The sequence below is a fragment of the Dreissena polymorpha genome, chromosome 1 (genome assembly GCF_020536995.1).
Source record: "Dreissena polymorpha isolate Duluth1 chromosome 1, UMN_Dpol_1.0, whole genome shotgun sequence".
NCBI lineage: Eukaryota > Metazoa > Mollusca > Bivalvia > Myida > Dreissenidae > Dreissena > Dreissena polymorpha.
The window spans coordinates 91070236-91093184 of NC_068355.1; the positions used below are offsets into that span (position 1 = coordinate 91070236).

General features: G+C 37.4%; 1 protein-coding gene across 1 annotated transcript in view; it reads right to left on the minus strand.

Moving 5' to 3' along the window:
* The window catches only part of LOC127840573 (dynamin-binding protein-like), a 105047-nt gene that overhangs the window by 34576 nt on the left and 47522 nt on the right, over nt 1-22949 (minus strand). Inside the window, exons 6-12 of the mRNA XM_052368986.1 lie at nt 20342-20502; nt 19264-19344; nt 16952-17075; nt 16160-16251; nt 11198-11347; nt 5729-5834; nt 2847-3082 (exon numbers count right to left, since the gene is read on the minus strand). Of these exons, the coding sequence (XP_052224946.1) occupies nt 2847-3082; nt 5729-5834; nt 11198-11347; nt 16160-16251; nt 16952-17075; nt 19264-19344; nt 20342-20502 (950 nt within the window). The remainder of the gene's footprint in view (nt 1-2846; nt 3083-5728; nt 5835-11197; nt 11348-16159; nt 16252-16951; nt 17076-19263; nt 19345-20341; nt 20503-22949) is intronic.

Genomic DNA, 22949 nt, shown 5'->3' on the forward strand with positions numbered 1-22949 from the left:
GCTGGCGTGATCGCTATTTACGAGGCAATCTACGCCGAGAAACACTCGGTGAGCGTGAACGACGTCCCCTCCGATAATGATGAGGGCTATTTGAAGTAGAAGATGAGTCATACGACGACGAGCCCGAGGTGGAGGAGTAGCCGGAAACATCAGACACTACACGTTTACGTCTGTGACTCACAGTAGAAACGCGGCTGCGTCTACCTTTGTGGAGTACTGACAAGGTAGTGTCAACATCTACGGTGACCGGAACGGTCTGTGGCACAGACGGAAACCCGGTGACCGGATCGGTCATAACATGACCGGTGACCGGACCGGTCAATGACCGGTGACCGGTTGACCGGTGACCGTACCGGTCACAGCTTGACCGGTGACCGGACCGGTCAATGACCGGTGACCGGACATAGCATGACCGATGACTGGACCGGTCAGTGACCAGTGACCGGTTGACCAGTGACTGGTTGACCGGTGACCGGTCATAGCATGACCGGTGACCGGACCGGTCAATGTTGACCAGAGACCGGTGAAGTCTCCGGACCGGTCAACTGGTCATTCCCGATGAACGGACCGGGAAAATTTTGTCTGGTGTCGTCACGGGGTAGGGACCGATGCCTGGCAGCTACTGGTGGCATATGGTCAAGATCGAGTGGTGAAAAGTCCCGACACACGGAACTTTTCCTACGTTGATCTGATGCCGAGTCATTCAACTGGTCATTCCTGATGAACGGATCGGGCAAATTTTGTCCGGTGTCGTCACGGGGTAGGGACCGATGCCTGGCAGCTACTGGTGGAGTATGGTCAAGATCGTGTGGTGAAAAGTCCCGACACACGGAACTTTCCCTACTTTGATCTGAACTATTCTTGTTGTGTCCACGACTCTTGAAGGGTCGACGCTTAATGGCCCAGGTATCTGCAGACCAATGCTCACAGAAAGGGCAGCAGTTATCCTGGGTACATCCTGCACACGACAGGCAGCTACCATGGTTGTCCCATGCTGCCTTTGTGTGTCCACATGAGCCACGTGTTTGAGGCATATTTTGCCTTGAACAAACAAACAAATACACAAAACAATTACAGAAATACACGGATATATACACGGAGAATGTTTTAACGCAATACAAAAACTTCTCTATTCTGTTAAACAGAAGAATCCAGCGAAACAGAAGCAACAATTAAGTTAATAACAAAATGTCGGCCTTTGTATATCGCCATCAGGAATAAGAGTGAATTCTGGGTAATGTCCCGTTTTGGTTGTGCGGCTACACGGCACTATGTGACCGCTCTGTCCTACCTGACGGGTTTCTGAATAGTGTGGGATTCCTCGGACGAAAAATTCCAGATAAATTACGATCCTATCGGAATAAGTAAGCATATGATATCAGGTAACGTAATTAAGCTATTAAAAAGAATATAGAATAGACTTTATACACACAAAATACTTCTAAGAATCTAGAATCACAACATATATGCGGAAGTGCTAAAAAGAGGCGGTGTTAAAGAACTAAACATGTAAGTTAAAATGTGTTTAATATGTTTCTAGAATAAGGCCCCTGGAGGATGATGAATAAATATAGCTCACATGTTACATGCATCCTCACTGTTTCGTATATTAAAGCCCCTATCCACTGTGAATTATTCAATGCCCACCATCTGTTCTAAACTATTTGAAACTATTAATTTAATCATAACCAAATAAATTTGACCAATTTCAATGCGTGTTTTTGCATTTAAGTGCTTATATGTATAATAAAAGCAAAGGTTTTTTTCAGGTGTTTGTTGACTGGGACTCTAAGTCAAAGACTGAGAACTTTGGAAGTCCTGTGCTGAGGACCACACCTATCAAGGCTCAAAGATAAAACAAATACATACTTTTAAAAATGTTTTCAAATTGAACAAGAGTGCCAAACTGTCACAAGATACGCCCATTCGAAGGTTTTGGACACCATGCTCAATGACCCATATTTAAACTTGACCTAGATATCATTTAGACGTAACATCTGACTAAATTCGGTGAAGATCGGATGAAAACTACTTCAATTAGAGAGCGGACACCATGCTTAATGCTTGAAATGCACTAAGTAACCTCGTGACCTCGTCTTTGACCTGGCATGACCCATATTCGAACTTGACCTACATATCATCCAGACACAACTTCTGATCAAATTAGGTGAAGATCGGATGAAAACTACTTCAATTAGAGAGTGGACATCATGCTAAATGCTTGAAATGCACTAAGTGACCTCGTGACCTAGTTTTTGACCCCGCATGACCCATTTTTAAACTTGACCTACATATCATCCAGACACAACTTCTGATCAAATTAGGTGAAGATCGGATGAAAACTACTTCAATTAGAGAGTGGACATCATGCTAAATGCTTGAAATGCACTAAGTGACCCCGTGACCTAGTTCTTGACCCAGCATGACCCATATTCAAACTTGACCTAGATATTGTCTAGACACAACTTCTGACCAAGTTTGGTGAAGATCGGGTGAAAACTATTTGAATTAGAGAGCGGACACTGCTGTGGACTCCGCCCGCCGCCTGCCAATGGTGAAACTATAATACGTCCCGTTTTTAAAAACGGGCGTATTAAAAGTGTACAAATAAATTAGTTCCCATTTGGAGTTAAAGTGCAGTTCTTTTGGTGCATTTAAATTGATAGCACTTGCGCTCCAACATATAACACATAAGTATTATGTACTGATTTAAAGCTTGTTAAGAACTAAGAAAAAACTGGTAAGCTTATGTCAAATTGGTATCTGCAAAATTGTGCAAGCTTTTGAAAACCAACTCCAATTTTACCAATCTAACTCTTAATTGTTCAAGCACCACCTGTACTCACCTGTACTTCCTCCACGTAACTCTGCATGTCTCGCAAGAAAACCCTCACACTTTTCTCCAAATGCCGATACCGGGTCTCCTCCCTTTCAAACAACGTATCCCGCGTCTGGTCGATGAAGCCAAGGTTTACAGAAAAACGCTCCTTAATTCGTGAGGACTTCTTCTTGATGGAGTGAAGACTCAGTTTGGAGAGCTTGTCACCCAGAGAAACATCTGTTTCCTTCTTATACTTGTACACTTTGCAAGGAAATCAGCGATAAGTGATCAATGGTTACAAAAGGTAGACCGAAAACACATTCTCCAACTAGTAATTATTCACAACTCCTAAATTTACATTTCTACACTTTGTTTTATGTTTTGCAAATAACAATTTCAAATGAAGTAAACAAAGGATTGTGTACATATGAACTAATTTTAAAGATAGATTTCCACACCTTAGCGGTTAATAAAACTAATGTCTTAGACTCTAAGATACATTTCCAGACCTTTGTTGCAAATATAATTAATCTCAAAGAAAGACGTCCAAAATAAGGTTGTTAATTTACACAACTTGTCCAACATTAACATATTTGAATTCTGTAAAATTCTTTAATTTAAGAATAAATATAAAGTATCGTCCAATCAGATAACTTGTACCATTTAAATATTGATTCCAATTGGCTAGACTAAGATTAAGCAATCAAATGTTCATAGCCTCATGAGCCTGCAGACTTAAAACATAGTGAATACATGTTTTGGTGGATGGATTCCAAGCATGTCAACAAACTTATTTCCTCGAAATTACTCCCCTTACAGCTATATACCCCCTTCTTCTGATTCCAGTAGTACATTCAGTACTGGTGAACCATCTTACCAAGGAAGAGTATTATTAGATTAACTGATCACTATGAAAAGAATTAAATACTTAAAAAAAAAGCATAAATTCAAATATACAAAAAAAATGGAATTCTGTTGAAAGCATAAAAAATCCAGATAAGCAAGTAAATTCGTTGAATTGATATCCTCGCCAAATTAACTTTGTTTATGGATCGGTGCAAATCCCTTGATATACTGTATAATCATTAAGAGTAAAGTAACAAGGGCTGTTTGTAAAACATGCATGCCCCCCATATGGGCTCTCAGTTGTAGTGACAGCCATTTTGTAAATATGTTTTTTGTCACCGTGACATTGACCTTTGACCGAGTGACCTCAAAATCTACAGGGGTCATCTGCGAGTCATGATCAATCTACCTATCAAGTTTCATGATCCTAGGCATAAGCATTCTTGAGTTATCATCCAGAAACCATTTTACAATTTTGGGTCACCGTGACCTTTGACCTGAAAATCAATAGGGGTCATCTGCAAGTCATGATCAATGTACCTATGAAGTTTCATGATCCTAGGCATAAGCGTTCTTGAGTTATCATCCGGAAACCATTTTACTATTTCGGGTCACCGTGACCTTGACCTTTGACCTAGTGACCTGAAAATCAATAGGGGTCATCTGCCAGTCATGATCAAACTACCTATCAAGTTTCATGATCCTAGGCATAAGCGTTCTTGAGTTATCATCCGGAAGCCATTTTACTATTTCGGGTCACCGTGACCTTGACCTTTGACCTTGTGACCTGAAAATCAATAGGGGTCATGAGCGAGTCATGATCAATCTACCTTTCAAGTTTCATGATCCTAGGCATAAGCGTTCTTGAGTTATCATCCGGAAACCATTTTACTATTTCGGGTCACAGTGACCTTGACCTTTGACCCAGTGACCTCAAAATCAATAGGGGTCATCTGCGAGTCATGATCAATGTACCTATCAAGTTTCATAATCCTAGGCATAAGCGTTCTTGAGTTATCATCCGGAAACCATTTTACTATTTCGGGTCACTGTGACCTTGACCTTTGACCTAGTGACCTGAAAATCAATAGGGGTCATCTGCGAGTCATGATCAATCTACCTATCAAGTTTCATGATCCTAGGCATAAGCGTTCTTGAATAATCATCCGGAAACCATTTTACTATTTCGGTCATAGTGACCTTGACCTTTGACCTAGTGACCTCAAAATAAATAGGGGTCATCTGCGAGTCATGATCAATGTACCTATGAAATTTCATGATCCTAGGCCTAAGCATTCTTGAGTTATCATCCGGACACCACCTGGTGGACCGACCGACAGACCGACCAACATATGCAAAGCAATATACCCCCTCTTCTTCGAAGGGGGGCATAATAATTAATAGGTAATAATTAAGTGTAGGATAATTGTTTCTATAAATTCTCCTTATTGATATCAATTTCATGTTGAAATCTTGTAGCATATCTGAGGTATAGCCTTGAAAATTACCTCATGCAAAAACAACAAAGGGTGATAACTCTTATTTGAGAAAGTGCACGGTTATTGTTCTTGTGCATGGCACTTATTCCAATCGATTTTTTCACATCCATGAAGTTTCATATTGTATTGTATATAAGTTATAGCCCTGAAAAGTTCCATCATACAAAAACAACAAAGGGCAATAACTCTTATTTAAAAAAGTGAAGGGTTATGGTTTTTAAGCATGGCACTTCTCTTTATTAATATCAATACATCCATGAAATTTTCAGTTGAAATATTGCATGGTATCTGAGATACAGCCCTGAAAAGTTTCATCATACAAAAAAACAAAATAGAGAGCAATAACTCTTATAAAAGAATGCATGGGATTATGGCTCTTAAGCCTGACACTTCTCCTCATTGGTATCTATACACCAATGAAGTTTCATGTTTATATCTTTTATAGTTTCTGAGATATAGCCCAAAAACCAACAGATGGACAGTCAGACAGATTGAGCAGACAACACCAATTGACAGAGGATAACAAACAAACAAGTACATCATGCTCCTGTACTGCACCTACCAAGATCCTTGCGTCTCTTGTACTCATTGATGGCCTGAGCAACATCCGTCATAGCGTTCATGGCCGCCACCAGCTCAGTCTTGTCTGGGTGGTCTTCTTCTGTCGACTGCAGGAGCAAGAATAATTGTGCGGGGAGATAATGAGCATATGGGAAAACTCTTACAACAGGAAAATTCAAAATTGAAATTAAAATAGAAATCTAAGAGTTGCGCACAGTTTTATTGGCATTCTATTCTGTGATAATTCTATTTTGTAGTGGTCCAATCAAACATTATTTGAAATACAAGTATGGAATATCTAATATTTGAATTGAATACCTGTTTTGAGTTTGTTAATATGCCCATATGCCAGATGGTTTATAGCCAGAAGGGAAAACGATTTAACACTCGTCAAGGTACTTGTTTGTCGTAAAAGTTAAGTAAAAACAAAGTAATTTTACTTGTGGTATTAAAGGGACTTGTTCACAGAATGGCAAAATGATAATTTTCCAACTTAAAAATAAAATAAAAGATTTACACTGATATCACAAATTAGTTCATGGGCAATCATGATAAGAAGTAGATACAATTATGCAGCTTTACAAAAACAAAATGACTGAATGATTCATGCTTCTAATGCTATTTACTTTTGGTACAAATATGAGGATTGTTATTATAAAGTATAAAATGCATCATGTATTGTAACAGTCTAGTTGGATGATTGGTTTAAACAGTAGTGTTTTAGTTTGAAGGTTAGTGATTTGAGCCCCAGTGGAATAAAACAAAACTAGAGCTTTGTCACAGACGTGACGAATACCCCCACATGCCGCATTGACACATAATATTCTGCATGTCGTCTTCACAAAAAACAGCGGAAACCATGCTCAATTTTTAAAACGCACTAAGTGACCCCTTGACCTAGTTTTTGACCCAGAAAGGCCCATGTTCTAACTTGGCCTTAAGATCATCTCCATAAAACTTCTGACCAAGTTTGGTGAAGATCGGATGTAAACTACTTGGATTAGAGAGCGGACCCCATGCTGAATGTTAAAAAACGCACTTAGTGACCCCGTGACCTAGTTTTAGGCCCGGAATGGTCAATTTTAAAACATGTCCTAGAGATCATTTAGATAAAACTTGTGACCAAGTTTGGTGAGGATTGGATGAAAACTACTTGATTTAGAGAGCGGACAACATGGTGAGGTTTAAAACGCACTAAGATACCTCGTGACCTAGTTTTTGACCCGGAATGACCCATATTCAAACTTGACCTAGACATCATTTAGATACAACTTCTGACCAAGTTTGGTAAAGATTGGATGAAAACTACTTGAATTAGAGAGTGGACAACATTGTGATGTTTAAAACGCACTAAGTGACGCCCTGACCTTGTTTTTGACCCGTCATGACCAATATTCAAACTTGCCCTAGACATTACCAAGATACAACTTCTGACCAATTTTGGTGAAGATTGGATAAAAACTACTTGAATTAGAGAGAGGACAACATGGTGAGGTTTAAAACACACTAAGTGACCCCGTGACCTAGTTTTTGACCCGCCATGGCCCATGTTGGAACTTTACCTACACATCATCTAGTTACAACTTCTGACCAAGTGTGGTGAAGAACAGATTTAATTTACTTGAAATAGAGAGCTGACACCATGCTCAATGTGTAAAACGTACTAAGTGACCCTGTGACCTAGTTTTTGATCTGGCATGGCCCATGTTCGAACTTGGCCTTCAGATCATCTAGATAAAACTTCTGACCAAGTTTGGTGAAGATCGGATGAAAACTACTTGAATAAGAGAGAGGACACCATGCTGAATGTTAAAAAACACACTAAGTGACCCTGTGACCTAGTTTTTGACCCGGCAAGGCCCATGTTCGAACTTGGCCTTAAGACCATCTAGATACAACTTCTGACCAAGTTTGGTGAAGATCGGATGAAAACTACTTGAATTAGAGAGCGGAAAACATGCTGAATGTTTAAAACGCACTAAGTGACCCCGTGACCTAGTTTTTGACCTGGCAAGGCCCATGTTTGAACTTGGCCTTAAGATCATCTGGATACAACTTCTGACCAAGTTTGGTGAAGATCGGATGAAAACTACTTGAATTAGAGATCGGACAACATGCTGAATGTTTAAAACTCATAAAGTAATTCCCCGTGACCTAGTTTTTGACCCGGCAAGGCCCATGTTGGAACTTGACCTACACATCATCTAGTTACAACTTCTGACCAAGTGTGGTGAAGAACAGATTTAATTTACTTGAAATAGAGAGCTGACACCATGCTCAATGTGTAAAACGTACTAAGTGACCCTGTGACCTAGTTTTTGATCTGGCATGGCCCATGTTCGAACTTGGCCTTCAGATCATCTAGATAAAACTTCTGACCAAGTTTGGTGAAGATCGGATGAAAACTACTTGAATAAGAGAGAGGACACCATGCTGAATGTTAAAAAACACACTAAGTGACCCCGTGACCTAGTTTTTGACCCGGCAAGGCCCATGTTCGAACTTGGCCTTAAGACCATCTAGATACAACTTCTGACCAAGTTTGGTGAAGATCGGATGAAAACTACTTGAATTAGAGAGCGGAAAACATGCTGAATGTTTAAAACGCACTTAGTGACCCCGTGACCTAGTTTTTGACCTGGCAAGGCCCATGTTTGAACTTGGCCTTAAAATCATCTAGATACAACTTCTGACCAAGTTTGGTGAAGATCGGATGAAAACTACTTGAATTAGAGATCGGACAACATGCTGAATGTTTAAAACTCATTAAGTAATTCCCGGTGACCTAGTTTTTGACCCGGCAAGGCCCATGTTCGAACTTGGCCTTGACATCATGTAGATACAACTTCTGACCAAGTTTGGTGAAGATCGGATGAAAACTACTTGAATTAGAGAGCGGACACTTAATACGGACTGACAGACAGACAGACAGACAGACAGACCGACCGACCAACCGACCGACAAACAAGTTCACTCCTATATCCCCCTAAACTTCGTTTGTTGGGAAAAATGGCTTACTCTTCTTATTTTATACAAGAGCTGTATAGTTCTGATGCTACCATGTATCAATTTAAAGCATTTAATAATGACATTTAAAAAAGGTAAAATCTGGGAACAAGTCCTTTTTAAAATTATACAAACAATTTTATTGAAAAAAGTAAATAACTAATATGATTATCGATTTTTTCCCTCTTATAAACAAATAGAAAGTTTGAAAGTTAGAAATAAGTTACATACATGTATACGAAACAAGAATATGTACAGTGGTTAAATGGTGAAGCAAATTAAATTATTGAAAACAGAAAATATTGTCCTTATTACATAATCAAAATGTTGCTTTTCGCATTCTTATTATAATATAACACTTCTTCACGATGCAAAAAATGGTATTGTGAACAGTTTTGTATTAATATTAATTTGAATGACTATACAAGAGCTGTCAGAGGACAGCGCGCTCCACTATTCGAGTGCTTAACGTAAGCCATCATGGGGAAATTAATCATATTCCATAATTTATTAGACGATCTTTCAAAAATAAAAAAAGGAAAAAATAAAAAAAATTGGGGAGGGGGGTAGGGGGGGTGAGAGGGGGGTATAATGTGGGGTGTAGTAATTTATTAGATGATGTTTAAGAAAAAAGGGGGGGGAAAGGGATTCTGGGTAGGGGCGTGGGGTATTGTTTGGGTGGAATCCATTGTGGTATTCAGGTAAGTGTTGATTTGACAAAGTAATAATAAAATGTGATCATAAATAAAGAAGTTATGGCAATTTAAGCAAAATGTTCAATTATCTAAGTGTAAAAGGGACCATTATTATGTCAAAATGCTTGATACAGTGGTCTGCTCTTGTTTATAGGTTGGGGTCATGTTGGTTAACAAGTATGCAGCATATAAAACCAATACGTCAAAGGATATAGGAAATATTTGGGGTAGTACCCAAACTTTAACATAGATTTATCAATAATATGCATATTCTAAGTATAAAAGTGGCATTAATTATGACAAAATGCTTGATAGAGTTGTTTGCTCTTGTTTATATGTTGGGGTGATGTTAGTAAACACGTATGAAAAATATGAAAGCAATATGTCAAGGGACAATGAAAATAAATGGGGTGGTACGAAAACTTTAACATTTGCTGCATATTCTAAGTGAAAAAGGGGCCATAATTTTGACAAAATGCTTGATAGAGTTGTCCGCTCTTGTTTATAGGTTGGGGTCATGTTGGTAAACAAGTATGCAAAATATGAAAGCAATATGTCAAGGGACAAAGAAAATATTTGGGGTAGTACGAAAACTTTAACATTTGCACACTAACGCAGACGCTCACGCCGGGGCGAGTAGGATAGCTCCACTATATATATTTCATATATAATAGTCGAGCTAAAAATGATGATATATATTTTTGTGTATTTTCATACAATTATGCTTTATTTTTAAATGGCTGTAGCATTAATTATTCATGGTGGCCTTTCATTGCATTTATGAAGAAATATATATGCTTTTTCTGTATTAAAATTTCATGCACTTGTGTTTGTAATAAAAAGCAATAAACAGTGGCAATAATTACCAAAAAAGGTGTATTTTCAATGTTAAAAAAAAACTTTTAGATACACCTCCATACGTTTTGACTCTACTTAAACCAGATACAAACATTTATTGTCAAGGTAAATATTCTGGTCGAGTTTTGTAAAGATTGAGTCTAAAATGTGGCGTCTAGAGTGGTTCTATGGGTGTTCTAAAATTTGACCATATGACTAAATTTTCGGACATAAGTGACCCAGATTCTTGCTCTAGATATTTCCAGAGTGGTGGGTCTATTTTAAGACCTGGTGACCTAAAATTTGGACAAACACGTTCAAGACAAATATTCTCACCAAGTTGCATTAGGATTAAGGTGGCCTTTACAGTATTTTTTTAATATTTGACCTGGTTACCTGGTTTTTAACATACTTGTCCCAGGTTAAAACTCAGTCTATATATTGTCAAGTATAACATTTTGGCCATGCTTCATCAGGATTGAGTAATAAATGTTGTTTGTACACTGGTAACAAAGTCAAACATTTGACCTAGTGACCTTTTCTAAATGCACATAACCCATAATCCAAAATTTGCTTAGATATTGTCATGATAAACAATTAAACATGTTGACCAAGTTTCATCATAATTGGGTGAAAAATATTGACTGTAGAGTGTTAACCAGCTAATATTTGACAACGCAGGACACACAATGTCAAACATAAGAGTGACTACAATAATATCAAATAATTATTTTTTAAATCCAAGTTGTGTGAATTTATGACCACAAAAATATGTTCCAAATTAGTACACCGTAAATCTAAAAGAATCCAGAGTGTAAGGGAACATATGGTAGTATTGGATGCTCTTACACCAAATAATTTAACACGGAAATTGTTGATATTCCTTGAGGAAACCAAACTGCTGAAAGCTCAAACCCTTCAAAGGTGCGTACCTTGCAAAGTTCACTGAGCAGCAGTGGGTATTTGAGGATCCTCTGTACAGGCTTGATAAGCAGGGCGCCGAGGTCAAACACAGTGTGGTCCTCACGCAGGCGATCCAGCTGACGCTCAATGTGTGCCTGCACCTCAGCCATTGCCTCATACTGGCGAGAAAACATCAGGCATAAGCCAGATTATGACACTTGAAAGCACTATGGTATCTTGCTTGGATGCAAAATGACGCTTGCATGTTTTGTGCCTAATTCTGCACTAAGGGTGGGTCAGGCTAGCTCTTAAAGTGTTTCGAGTATCAAGTGTATGCGAATATAAACAACTATATGATGTTATGTCTCTTAAGCTTTTTGATTAAGATGAGATGCAGGTGATACTCAATTGGTTCCCAATCAAGATTTCAGAGGCATGGCAATAATCTTAAAGAACTTAACTCTATCCCACTTAGATACATACTTTCAAGCATTTGTAGTCCCTTAGAAAGTTATATTTAATTAAAGACCTTTCTTACTTGATTCAAGTGTTTAAGGCTTCATCTCCAAATCTTAGATACTGATGAGCAGCAAACAGCATGAAACCTGAACAGACTGTGAGTTACTCAGCAGGCTGTTTTGGTTTTATGCTGTTTGCACAAAGCCAATTTCACTTTGCTTATGAGTGGATAAGGGTAAAATTTATTTGAAAAACAAAACATTTCCAAATCTAACAACTGGTTTTTTTCTGACGCCAAAAAGGGATATTTACTTCTTAGTGGAATCTAAACTAGCAAGTGTCCTTAGAACACAGACACTCCTAGTTTTGAAATTTGTCTCAAAACTCTACTGATTTTGAAACAAGAGGGCCATGATGGCCCTAAATCGCTCACCTGACTAACCAAGTACAATCCCAACCCTGGTTTTCATCAAAATAAACATTCTGACCAAATTTCATAAAGATTGGATGAAAACTGTGACCTCTATTGTCTACACAAGGTTTTTTCTAATATTTGACCTATTGACCTAGTTTTTGACCCCAGGTGATCCCAATACAATCCCAACCCAGATTTCATCAAGACAAACATTCTGACCAAATTTCATGAAGATTGGATAAAAACTGTGACCTCTATTGTCTACACAAGGTTTTTTATTATTTGACTAGTGACCTAGTTTTTGACCCAAGATGACCCAAATACAATCCCAACCCAGATTTCATCAAGATAAACATTCTGACCAAAATTCATTAAGATTGGATGAAAACTGCGACCTCTATTGTTTATACAAGGTTTTTCTATTATTTCACCTAGTGACCTAGTTTTTGACCTAGTGACCTAGTTTTTGACCCCAGATGACCCAAATACAATCCCAACCCAGTATTTCATCAAGATAAACATTCTGACCAAATTTCATAAAGATTGGATGAAAACTGTGACCTCTACTGTCTACACAAACAAATTGTTGACGGTTTTTCTATTATTTGACCTAGTGACCTAGTTTTTGGACTCAGATGACCCAAATACAATCCCAACCCAGATTTCATCAAGAAAAACATTCTGACCAAATTTCATAAAGATTGGATGAAAACTGCGACCTCTATTGTCTACACAAGGTTTTTCTATTATTTGACCTAGTTTTTGACCTAGTGACCTAGGTTTTGACCCCAGATGACCCAAATACATTCCCAAGCCAGATTTCATCAAGATAAACATTCTGACCAAATTTCATAAAGATTGGATGAAACTGCAACCTCTATTGTCTACACAAGGTTTTTCTATTATTTGACCTAGTTTTTGACCTAGTGACCTAGTTTTTGACCCCACATAACCCAAATACAATCCCAACCCAGATTTCATCAAGATAAACATTCTGACCAAATTTCATAAACATTGGATGAAAACTGTGACCTCTACTGTCTACACAAACAAATTGATGATGATTTTTCAATTATTTGACCTAGTGACCTAGTTTTTGACCCCATTTGACCCCAGACGACTCAAATACAATCCCAACCCAGTTTTCATCAAGATAAACATTCTGACCAAATTTCATCAAGATTGGATGAAAACTGCGACGTCTATTGTCTACACAAGGTTTTTCTATAATTTGACTCATATGTGACCTAGTTTTTGACCTAGTGACCTAATTTTTGACCCCAGATGACCCAAATACAATCCCAACCCAGATTCCATCAAGATAAACATTCTGACCAAATTTCATAAAGATTGGATGAAAACTGTGGCCTCTACTGTCTACACAAACAAATTGTTGACAGACGGACGCACGCACACACGCACGCACACACAACGGACGCCGGACATCACACGGTTACATTAGCTCACCATTTGTGACAGGTAAGCTAAAAAAGGCTTAAATACCAAGGTGCACAAGTACATAATGGTGGTTAAAATATTTGAATGGTGTCATCACTGTATCAGCAATGACTTAAGAGTTACACATTATACAAGGTAATATGTCCAGTAAGAGATTGCCAAGCAATATGGTCCCCTACTGGTGAAACTCCACGATTGTCAGTAATTTTTTTATTTTATAAGCAAGGCTGTTTTCGGAGAAAACCCGAGCTATGTTTATAGCCAGCTCGTCGTCCCCCATCCGCCGTAGGCGTCGTGCTAAAACCTTAACATTGGCCATAACTTTTTTAATATTGAAGATAGCACCTTGATATTTGGCATGCATGTGTATCTCATGGAGCTGCACATTTTGAGTGGTAAAATTTCAAGGTGAACATCATCCTTCAAGGTCTAGGGTCGAAAAAACAAAGTCAGGGTCGAAAAAACAAAGTCAAGGGAAGTAATAAGCTTTAAATGGACAAAGTTATCTGACCTGCCCAGGTATATATTTTTGTTATATAAATCAAAGCGGTGCAGTAGGCGGCATTTTGTTTCTGACAAACACATTGTGGTAAAAGGTCAAGGTCAAGGTCATCCTTTACGGTCTATGGTAAAAAATACAGATTTAAGGGAAGTAATAAGCTTTAAAAAGGGAGAAAATTATTCAATATTGAACATAGCCACTTTATATATTTGGCATGCATGTGTATCTCATGGAGCTGCACATTTTGAGTGGTGAATCTACAGTCACAGTATAGTGGCTTTTAATTATTTGCTACTAAAAAAAGAGATTTGTTACAGACAATTATTTTCAAGGGAAGTAATTTATATAATTATAAATCTCATATATTTCCTTACCAAGAATTGAAGTTCTTTTCACAGTTACTGTACAGATTTATTATTTTGATTATTTATAACCCAAATGATTGATTTTTCAAAGTGTTTTTTTTAAATGATATAATAATAATTTCTTTGATGTTCATTACATACCTGTGGACTTATGTCCATAGATACATGATCAACTCTATTTTATTTTATGAAAAAGAAAAAAACAAAAAAAACTCTATTTTATTTTATTAAAAAGAAAAAAAACCTCTGGTTATGATCTCTTTTAAACCACAGGCCTTGGTTGTCAGTGATGTCTGACATGGTCATAATTGAAATTTTATTTCAATGCAGCGCATTGGGTCACTAGGTCAAAGGTCAAGATCACTGTGAAAAAAAAAAATACCAAAAAACATTCTGACAAGCTTTCACAGCCGAGCGTGGCACCCGTTATGCGGTGCTTTTGTTTTTATATTTGTTGCCATAGCAACCAGAATTCTTGACGTAGGAATAAAATGAATTGACATGCATAATCTCCATATTGCCATCTGTTCAGGTTTCAAGTTTCATGAAAAAATATGAAGAACTTTTAAAGTTATCGCAGGATCCAGAAAAATGTGACGTACTGACAGACAGACTGACGCACAGAGCGCAAACCATAAGTCCCCTCCGATTTCACCAGTAGGGGACAAAAATATGCAGGTGCACAAGTTTACAAGCGGGTTAATATGTTTGTAAAGTTGCATACCTTTAGCAGATATACTTTTGCAGTAACAAATTAAACAAGTTAAATTTATATATATAGTTTTGCTAAATAAATGTTCATACTACAGTTATGTTGAAAAGATCCAAAATAAACTATGCAAATGAGTAAGTTAACATGCATTCTTTTTAAGTTACATTAGCAGTATTTATTAGCTCGGCGTTTTCGGAGAATATCCAAGGTATTGTCATAGCCAGCTTGTCGTCCGCTGTAGGCGTCGTGCTAAAACCTTAACATTGGCTCTAAAATCAAAGTGCTTCCACCTTCAACTTTGAAACTTCATATGTAGATGCACCTTGATGAGTTCTACATGCCACACCCTTTTTGGGTAACTAGGTCAAAGGTCAGGGTCACTGTGACCTCTAATATTAAACTTTAACATTTGCTCTAAAATCAAAGTGCATCCACCTACAACTTTGAAACTTCATATGTAGATGCACCTTGATGAGTTCTACATGCCACACCCATTTTTGGGTCACAAGGTCAAAGTTCAAGGTCAATGTGACCTCTAAAAAAAATAAAAAAATTCTGACAAGCTTTCGCAGCCAAGCATGGCACCCGTTATGCGGTGCTCTTGTTTTTTAGTTACGCTCAACACATGTTTATAAAATAATAATAATAAAGGACCATAACTCGGATTATGAAAAAAACAGTTCCAAACAACTATATGGTGCCCAAGTTCAAATGATGGTTAATATGTTTGTAAGGTTCATTCCTCTTGCAACAATTTAAACATTATATGCCCACACAGTTTTTCAATAAGAAAAGGCCATAACCTGGAATATGTTACAAAATTATGAAGCACACTATGGAGGAGAGCAAATTCAAATGCTGTTTAATTTTTGTTTGTAAAGCTTCATCCGACTAGCATAAATACTTGTTTAGGTACTGGTGATGGAAGGACAGAAGGATGAAAAGTCGGAATGACAAACTCCATATGCCGCCCTCTTTTCCTCTAAACTTTGAAAGTGGACGCATCAAAATCTAAGAAAGTCTACATTTTAAAGGCCAGAATAATCTCTGCCACACACAGTGTACTCTAGGTATACACACCTTCTCAATGAGGGTGATCACGTCGTCATGGTTTCTACAGTAGGGGGCGTACACGTTCTTCATATCCTCAGCAAGTGCCACAAAACAGGTCCCTGCAATATACATGCCGCGCACATGTCAGGAAGTCTCTTAAAATGAAACATGTCATTGAAAAGATTAATACTTATTCGAAACATAGAATCATAAAATCCTTAGTCTTACAAGTTTACAAAGTCCCAATATATATATTTACAAAGATAACAAGTTACAAAACATCTTGTTATAATGTCTTAAATCATTTATTATCAACATTAACATTAAGATTAAAATTTATTTAATTTTAAATGAAATCCCTCATTGTTTGCATACAAGTTGAGATATAATGAACTGGTATCCCCCAAGCTTCTAAGCAACTCGTTTATTCTGCATTTGAACATTATTTATTATGGAATAAACAAAACAGCTTTACAAATTGCAATTTATTTATAAAGGCATATTTACATGAAGATCAGGAATTCTCTTGAAATATGTATTTATAATAAAGACACAAGAGGCTTGGACCTATTAATGAACAGCATCATGCGAAAATGGTTCATATGCCATATCAGGCTTTGTTCACTACCAGGTCTGCTAATGAGATCAAGAAACCTAATTTAGCGGACAGGGTAGCATCTGAAAAACTGTGCAAATGCCAAGGCTGGTCTCCAGCTAAACTGGCCCGTATTGCTTTACAATAATTTTCATATGACACTGCTCATATTCTTGTTTGTTTGTAAGTAGCTGAGGTACAAGGACACCAGGCCCGCTGGTTACCTATGACAGTCTGGTTGAAGTCCTTGCCCTGTGTGGCATCCTCCAGGCGGGTGAGCAACTTCTGGGAGACCTCAGCTACCTCCTCTACATTGCCACACAGGTGGTCAACATCCATGTCTGGATGCTACAAAATGTGAGGGGGCAGAGATTACCAGGAGGAAGTAAAACAAGCAAATTTGTTGAATTGATATCCCCCGCCAAATAAATTGTGTTTATGGATGGGTGTAGAAATAAAAGAAAAGGTATAAGTATATTTGACACTCGGCTAGATAATGGACAACAATTGTGGACAGTGATTACAGAATCCCTTGATGCATAGTAAAGGTATGACTAAATAATGAATAATTCATCAAATTTGTGACCTTTGACCTCAATTTGTGACCTTGACCGTAGCCCCTAGGATTATGGGTGTTGAATGTGAAGCACCCCCAGATGATTGAGAACAACAATGGCAAGTGTCGTGGCTCTGGCTCATGTGTTAATGGAGATAAAGCTCTTAGCTTATATTTAAAAGCATTTTTCAAGATACAAAGGGCAATTACTCCATTATTATCAGATGGTGTACAATGCCATTTGGCGTGCATCATCCTCTTATCCATATATACTCATACCAATTTTTACGGACGGAAAGACAGATGAAAAGACGGACGGATGGATGGACAACGCCAAAACAATATCCCTCCGCCTATGGCGGGGGATAATAAAATCTCTTACTTTGGATGGGGCATTATATAATGCAGGAAAATAACTTTAAGGTTTTACAGATCAATTTAACACTCCAAATGAATGTGATATACAGTAAAACTGAGAACAGCTGTCAGTCAAGGGAAATGGCCATAGTGACCGTTGTCAACGAGTGACCGCTAGTCTCGGATCACCACTTTTAAGATGGTTGGTCAGTTGGAATGATTGCTAAGTCGTTACCCCACCCAGTCGTTGGCACACAGTCTAAAACAAGGCTCATTGCTGATAACTAAGCATAATAACATCAATAATTTCTATTAAATAATACAGAATAATGTCTTATAAATTGATTTAATTTCATAACTATTTTAAATCTATGACTTTATCAATGATAGAATTGTTGTTTATTCATGCATCACATTCATTCAGTAAATCCGACACTTCGCATTACATTCATTGGGATGTATTTTTAAATAAAGATTGTCACGTGTCATTGACGTCACGTCCAAACAAGTATAAAAGCGGATTCGTAGTCATAAACCAAAAGTACGGTGTAACTTTCACTACAGTTAAGACAATCACTAATCCTTTTATCGCCTTTTTATAACGACACTCGCCAGCTAATTGTTGTTATTAACACCTTATCAGCGATAAAGATCTATAGACTTTGTCACGTGTTTATGCTTTGTCGTTATGAATGCAGCCGAAAATTGCTACTTATACACTTTTTTTTGTTGCATGCACCTGTTTCATTTGTGTTCTCTATTTTCGCGAAGCGAAACGACTGACATGTGACCGTTGTTTTCAGTTCAACCATAACTTTCATAGTGAAATATACTGGCTGTTATGGACAATTGACCATCATTTTCAAGTGTAATATAGAGCGATTTTTGTTGGGGGGGGGGGGGTAGGGGGCATCCAGACTGACCGTTGTCAGCAGTTGACCGTTATTCTCAAGTGTCCGTTAGGTCAGTTTTGACTGAGCATATATTTTATTTTTAATAATAAAATTAAACATAGTTCTTTCAAACACATCAATTCAGAATGTGTAACAAATTCAAACATCTAAGCCAATTTTTATCATGTTCTTGTAATAAATTTAAGTTCTGGCTTCATATTTAGGGTCCAAATAAAAGACAGTTTGATCCGCACATTCCAAAAATAAAGAACATTTTTGAAAAGTAATGAACACATTATTTGAAGAATCATAGAGGTTAGAGCATTACCAATTATACTTCCTACAAAATTTGCATGCAACTTTAATTTGAGCAAAGTCACGCAACAATGGTTCTTATGCCATATGTAGAAAGCATTACATTCGCACAGTCTGGTCAGGAGATATGCTGTTCTCTAATGAGACCATAAAACTTTGCATGACTTTATAGCAGAAAGTGTAGTTCCCGACCAGAATGTGCAATTTCTAAGGCTGGTCTGGTCTACGCTTGCCTCATATGGCATAATACTCGTGACCAATGTTGACGCTCATTTACGAGTATTAGGCTATACAAAATTATATTTATAAAGACTTCTGAAGCTAAGTGTTGCCCAGTAACTATGAGTGTGTAATCCCAGAATGTCAAGCAGATCACAACAAATTAAGTACAATTACTAAAGCCAGCCATGGTTACCTTCTCTGCATTGGGTCCCAGGAAGGTTTCATAGATGAGACTCAGCGACAGGATGAAGTCCCTCTCTGTCTGTACAAGCTCCTGAAGGTTATATACCAGTAAATAGTTATCAAGCAGTTGCTCGTGGTTAGATACCACCAACATGCATAAAAGGCTAAAGAAAAAGGCATTCATATGTGCATGGAAGACAATTGAATATAAATAGATTTATCAAATAATTTTCTGTTTCAATACGTAAAATTAGACATTTCGCCTAAGAGTCCCTCTCATAAAAATGAAAATAATGTGCAACTATGAAGATATTCGGACAAATTATTGTTACACAAAAGCAATCCCATTGCAAACTTCTTAATATAGTAACTAATGCATTCCGTTATTTTGTTATTATTATGAGTGATAACCAATATGCAAACCATTTACCTTTTTCTAAAAAGTATAAATAGTTGAATCATCTTTTTAATAAAACCTGACTTGCAAGAATGACACTATGTGTCTTGTTCTGAGAAAACTGGGCTTAATGCTTGTGCGTAAAGTGGCGTCCCAGATAAGCCTGTTCAGTCTGCACAGGCTAATCAGGGACGACACTTTCCGCTTTAATGGTATGTTTAGTTTGAAGGAATTCCTTTCTTACCGAAAATCAAGTTTATGCGGACTGCACAGGCTAATCTGGGACGGCACTTTACGCACATGCATTATGCCCAGTTTTTTCAGAACAAGACACCTATGATTAAAATGCAAACAATGCCAGAGGATATGAGCCCCCTTCTGGGAATACTGGGATAAGTGCATGCCCGTTAAGTGTTGTAAAAGATGAGCAAGTGCAGCCCATACACGCTTATTTGGGATGACACTTTCCACTTTGATGGAATATCTTTTTTTAAAGGATCTCTTCTTTACAAAATCCTGGAAGGCAGGATTTCACTGATTGGCCTGGAAGACAGGATGTCACTGATTGGCCTGATTTCCAGAACTAGGCTCATATGAAGCAGAATAGTCATTTTTTTTAATCTCAGGGGTGGAACATACTCTACCCCCATTCCTTAGCTCTTCAAACTCACAAGATTTCCTGGTTGCTTACCTGAATCACACGCTGCCTCTTCTCCATCCTCTCTGCCTTTGCCTCAGCCTCACGCCGTTTCTGCTCCTCGCGCTGACGTATTTCCTGTTCCCGTCTCGCTGCCACTAGCTTCTCCTCGTCTATCTTGTTACGCTCTTGCGGACATAACTCAGCAAGTCGCTCTAATAAACAAATGTTACATTATTTAATTACAACATCTACAAAACTTTACAAATATAAACAAATGCCATCTTTGAGGGTGAGAGTTTATTTTATTGGCTCAAAAGAACACTGTTAAAAAAGGCAAAGCCGTAAGCATAAGCATTTTTGTGATTTGCTAAGTTTACTTTATTTCATTCTTTGTTGCAAATAAGCTGAGAATATCAGATATTGTGAACCCCATCATACTGTTTTATGATAACCAAAATATATCCTATAGGTTGTAACGACTTAAGTGGGAAAATAGGCATTCAAGTTAATTAAATGCATTATTGATTTATTTTTAGTAAATTTAAGTAAGTGCCTTGTAACTAGAAGCTAATTAGGAAAGTCTCTAAAAATCAGAGTTGCTTTTTTAAGGTTCACAAATCGAGATGCCTTCCTGAACAAATGAGATATATTCTGGTATATGAAAAGAAAAATTTGATTTTAACATGAGAATAGGCATTCAAGTTATACATTTTTAAATAATGATCTGTAAATTGTAGCCTCAAATTATTTTGCTTTACTTTGAAAAATACTGTCATGTTTTCTTTTCGAACCAAAAAATTACTCTGAAATAATGTCTGAACGGTACTGATTGTATAATGTTGTATTCATTTAAGTTTCATGATGAAGTCATACAAAACTGTCATAAGTTCATTTTTATCATCACTGTTTTTATAACAGTTACACAAGACAAGATGGGTACAACTACATGTTAGTTGAAATGCTGGTATATACACGTAGCAACTACTGTTCATCTTGCTAATGGGTTTTATGCTACGTTTGAAAGAAAACATTCTTGCGATATTAAGACAATAATAATCTGTAATTGAGGGTAATGTTTTTATGCTTTGTAATGTGGCCATAAGGTAATTAAGAACAGACAAATACATATACACATGTATTTTTGAAGCATTTTACAACAATTATAAATCCGCATATTCAAGTTCTTACAAATACGCCAATTTTCCCAATCAAGAAATGTATGACAATGAAAATAAATGAAACCAGAGTATATAAATTATTGACTTTTCCCTCTCTATTTAAACAAAGATAAAACAAGAGATGTGTTCGTCAGAAACACAATGCCCCCTCCTGCGCCGCTTTAAAATAAAATTTCTATTCATCATTTGGCAGGTATAGAAATCATCTCCCTTTAAAGCTTATAACTTCCCTTGGATTTTGTCCAATCCAACCAGGGGGGGGGGGGTCTGTAGACAGTCAAAATGACCAAGTCAGACATCACTGACAACCAAGGCCTGTGGTTTTTATCAAAGAGATGATAGGCAGAGTTCATCATGTACCTAGAGACATAAGTCCAGAGGTATGTAATGAACCCTACTATTCACAAATTAGTACAGTAAAGAAATGATAATTATATCATTTAAAAACAAGAGATGTGTTCGTAAGAAACACAATGCCCCCTATTGCGCCGCCTTGAAACATTTATTTTTTTACCTTTGACCTTGAAGGATGACCTTGACCTTGAACTTCCACCACTCAAAATGTGCAGCTTCATTAGAACACAGCTTTGAAAAAAACAATTTTTTTTTTTGACCTTTTAACCTTGAAGGATGACCTTGACCTTGAACTTCCACCACTCAAAATGTGCAACTTCATGAGAATGCAGCTTTGAATTTATTTTTTTTCCTTTGACCTTGAAGGATGACCTTGACCTTGAAGTTGCCATCTTCAATATTGAAAAAGTCATGGCCAATGTTAAATTTTTTGGACGGACAGACACCATATATTTGACATTTGACCTTAAAGGATGACCTTGACCTTCACCTTTCACCGCTCAAAATGTTCAGCTCCATGAGATACACATGCATGCCATATATCAAGTTTCTATCTTCAATAGTGCAAAAGTTATGGCCAATGTCAAAGTTTTTGGAGGGACGGACAGACGCCATATATTTGACATTTGACCTTGAAGGATGACCTTGAACTTCACCTTTCACCACTCAAAATGTGCAGCTTCGTGAGATGCACATGCATGCCAAATATCAAGTTGCTATCTTCAATATTGAAAAGTTATGGCCTATGTTCAAGTTTTCGGACAGACAGATGCCATATATTTGACATTTGACCTTGAAGGATGACCTTGACCTTCACCTATCACCACTCAAAATGTTCAGCTTCATGAGATACCCATACATGCCAAATATCAAGTTCCTATCTTCAATAGTGAAAAAGCTATGGCCAATGTTTAAGTTTTTGGACGGACGGACAGATGCCATATATTAGACATTTGACCTTGAAGGATGACCTTCACCTTTCACCACTCAAAATGTGCAGCACTGTGAAATGCACATGCATTCCAAATATAAAGTTGCTATCTTCAATATTGAAAAAGTTATGGCCTATGTTCAAGTTTTCGGACGGACAGATGCCATATATTTGACATTTGACCTTGACCTTTCAC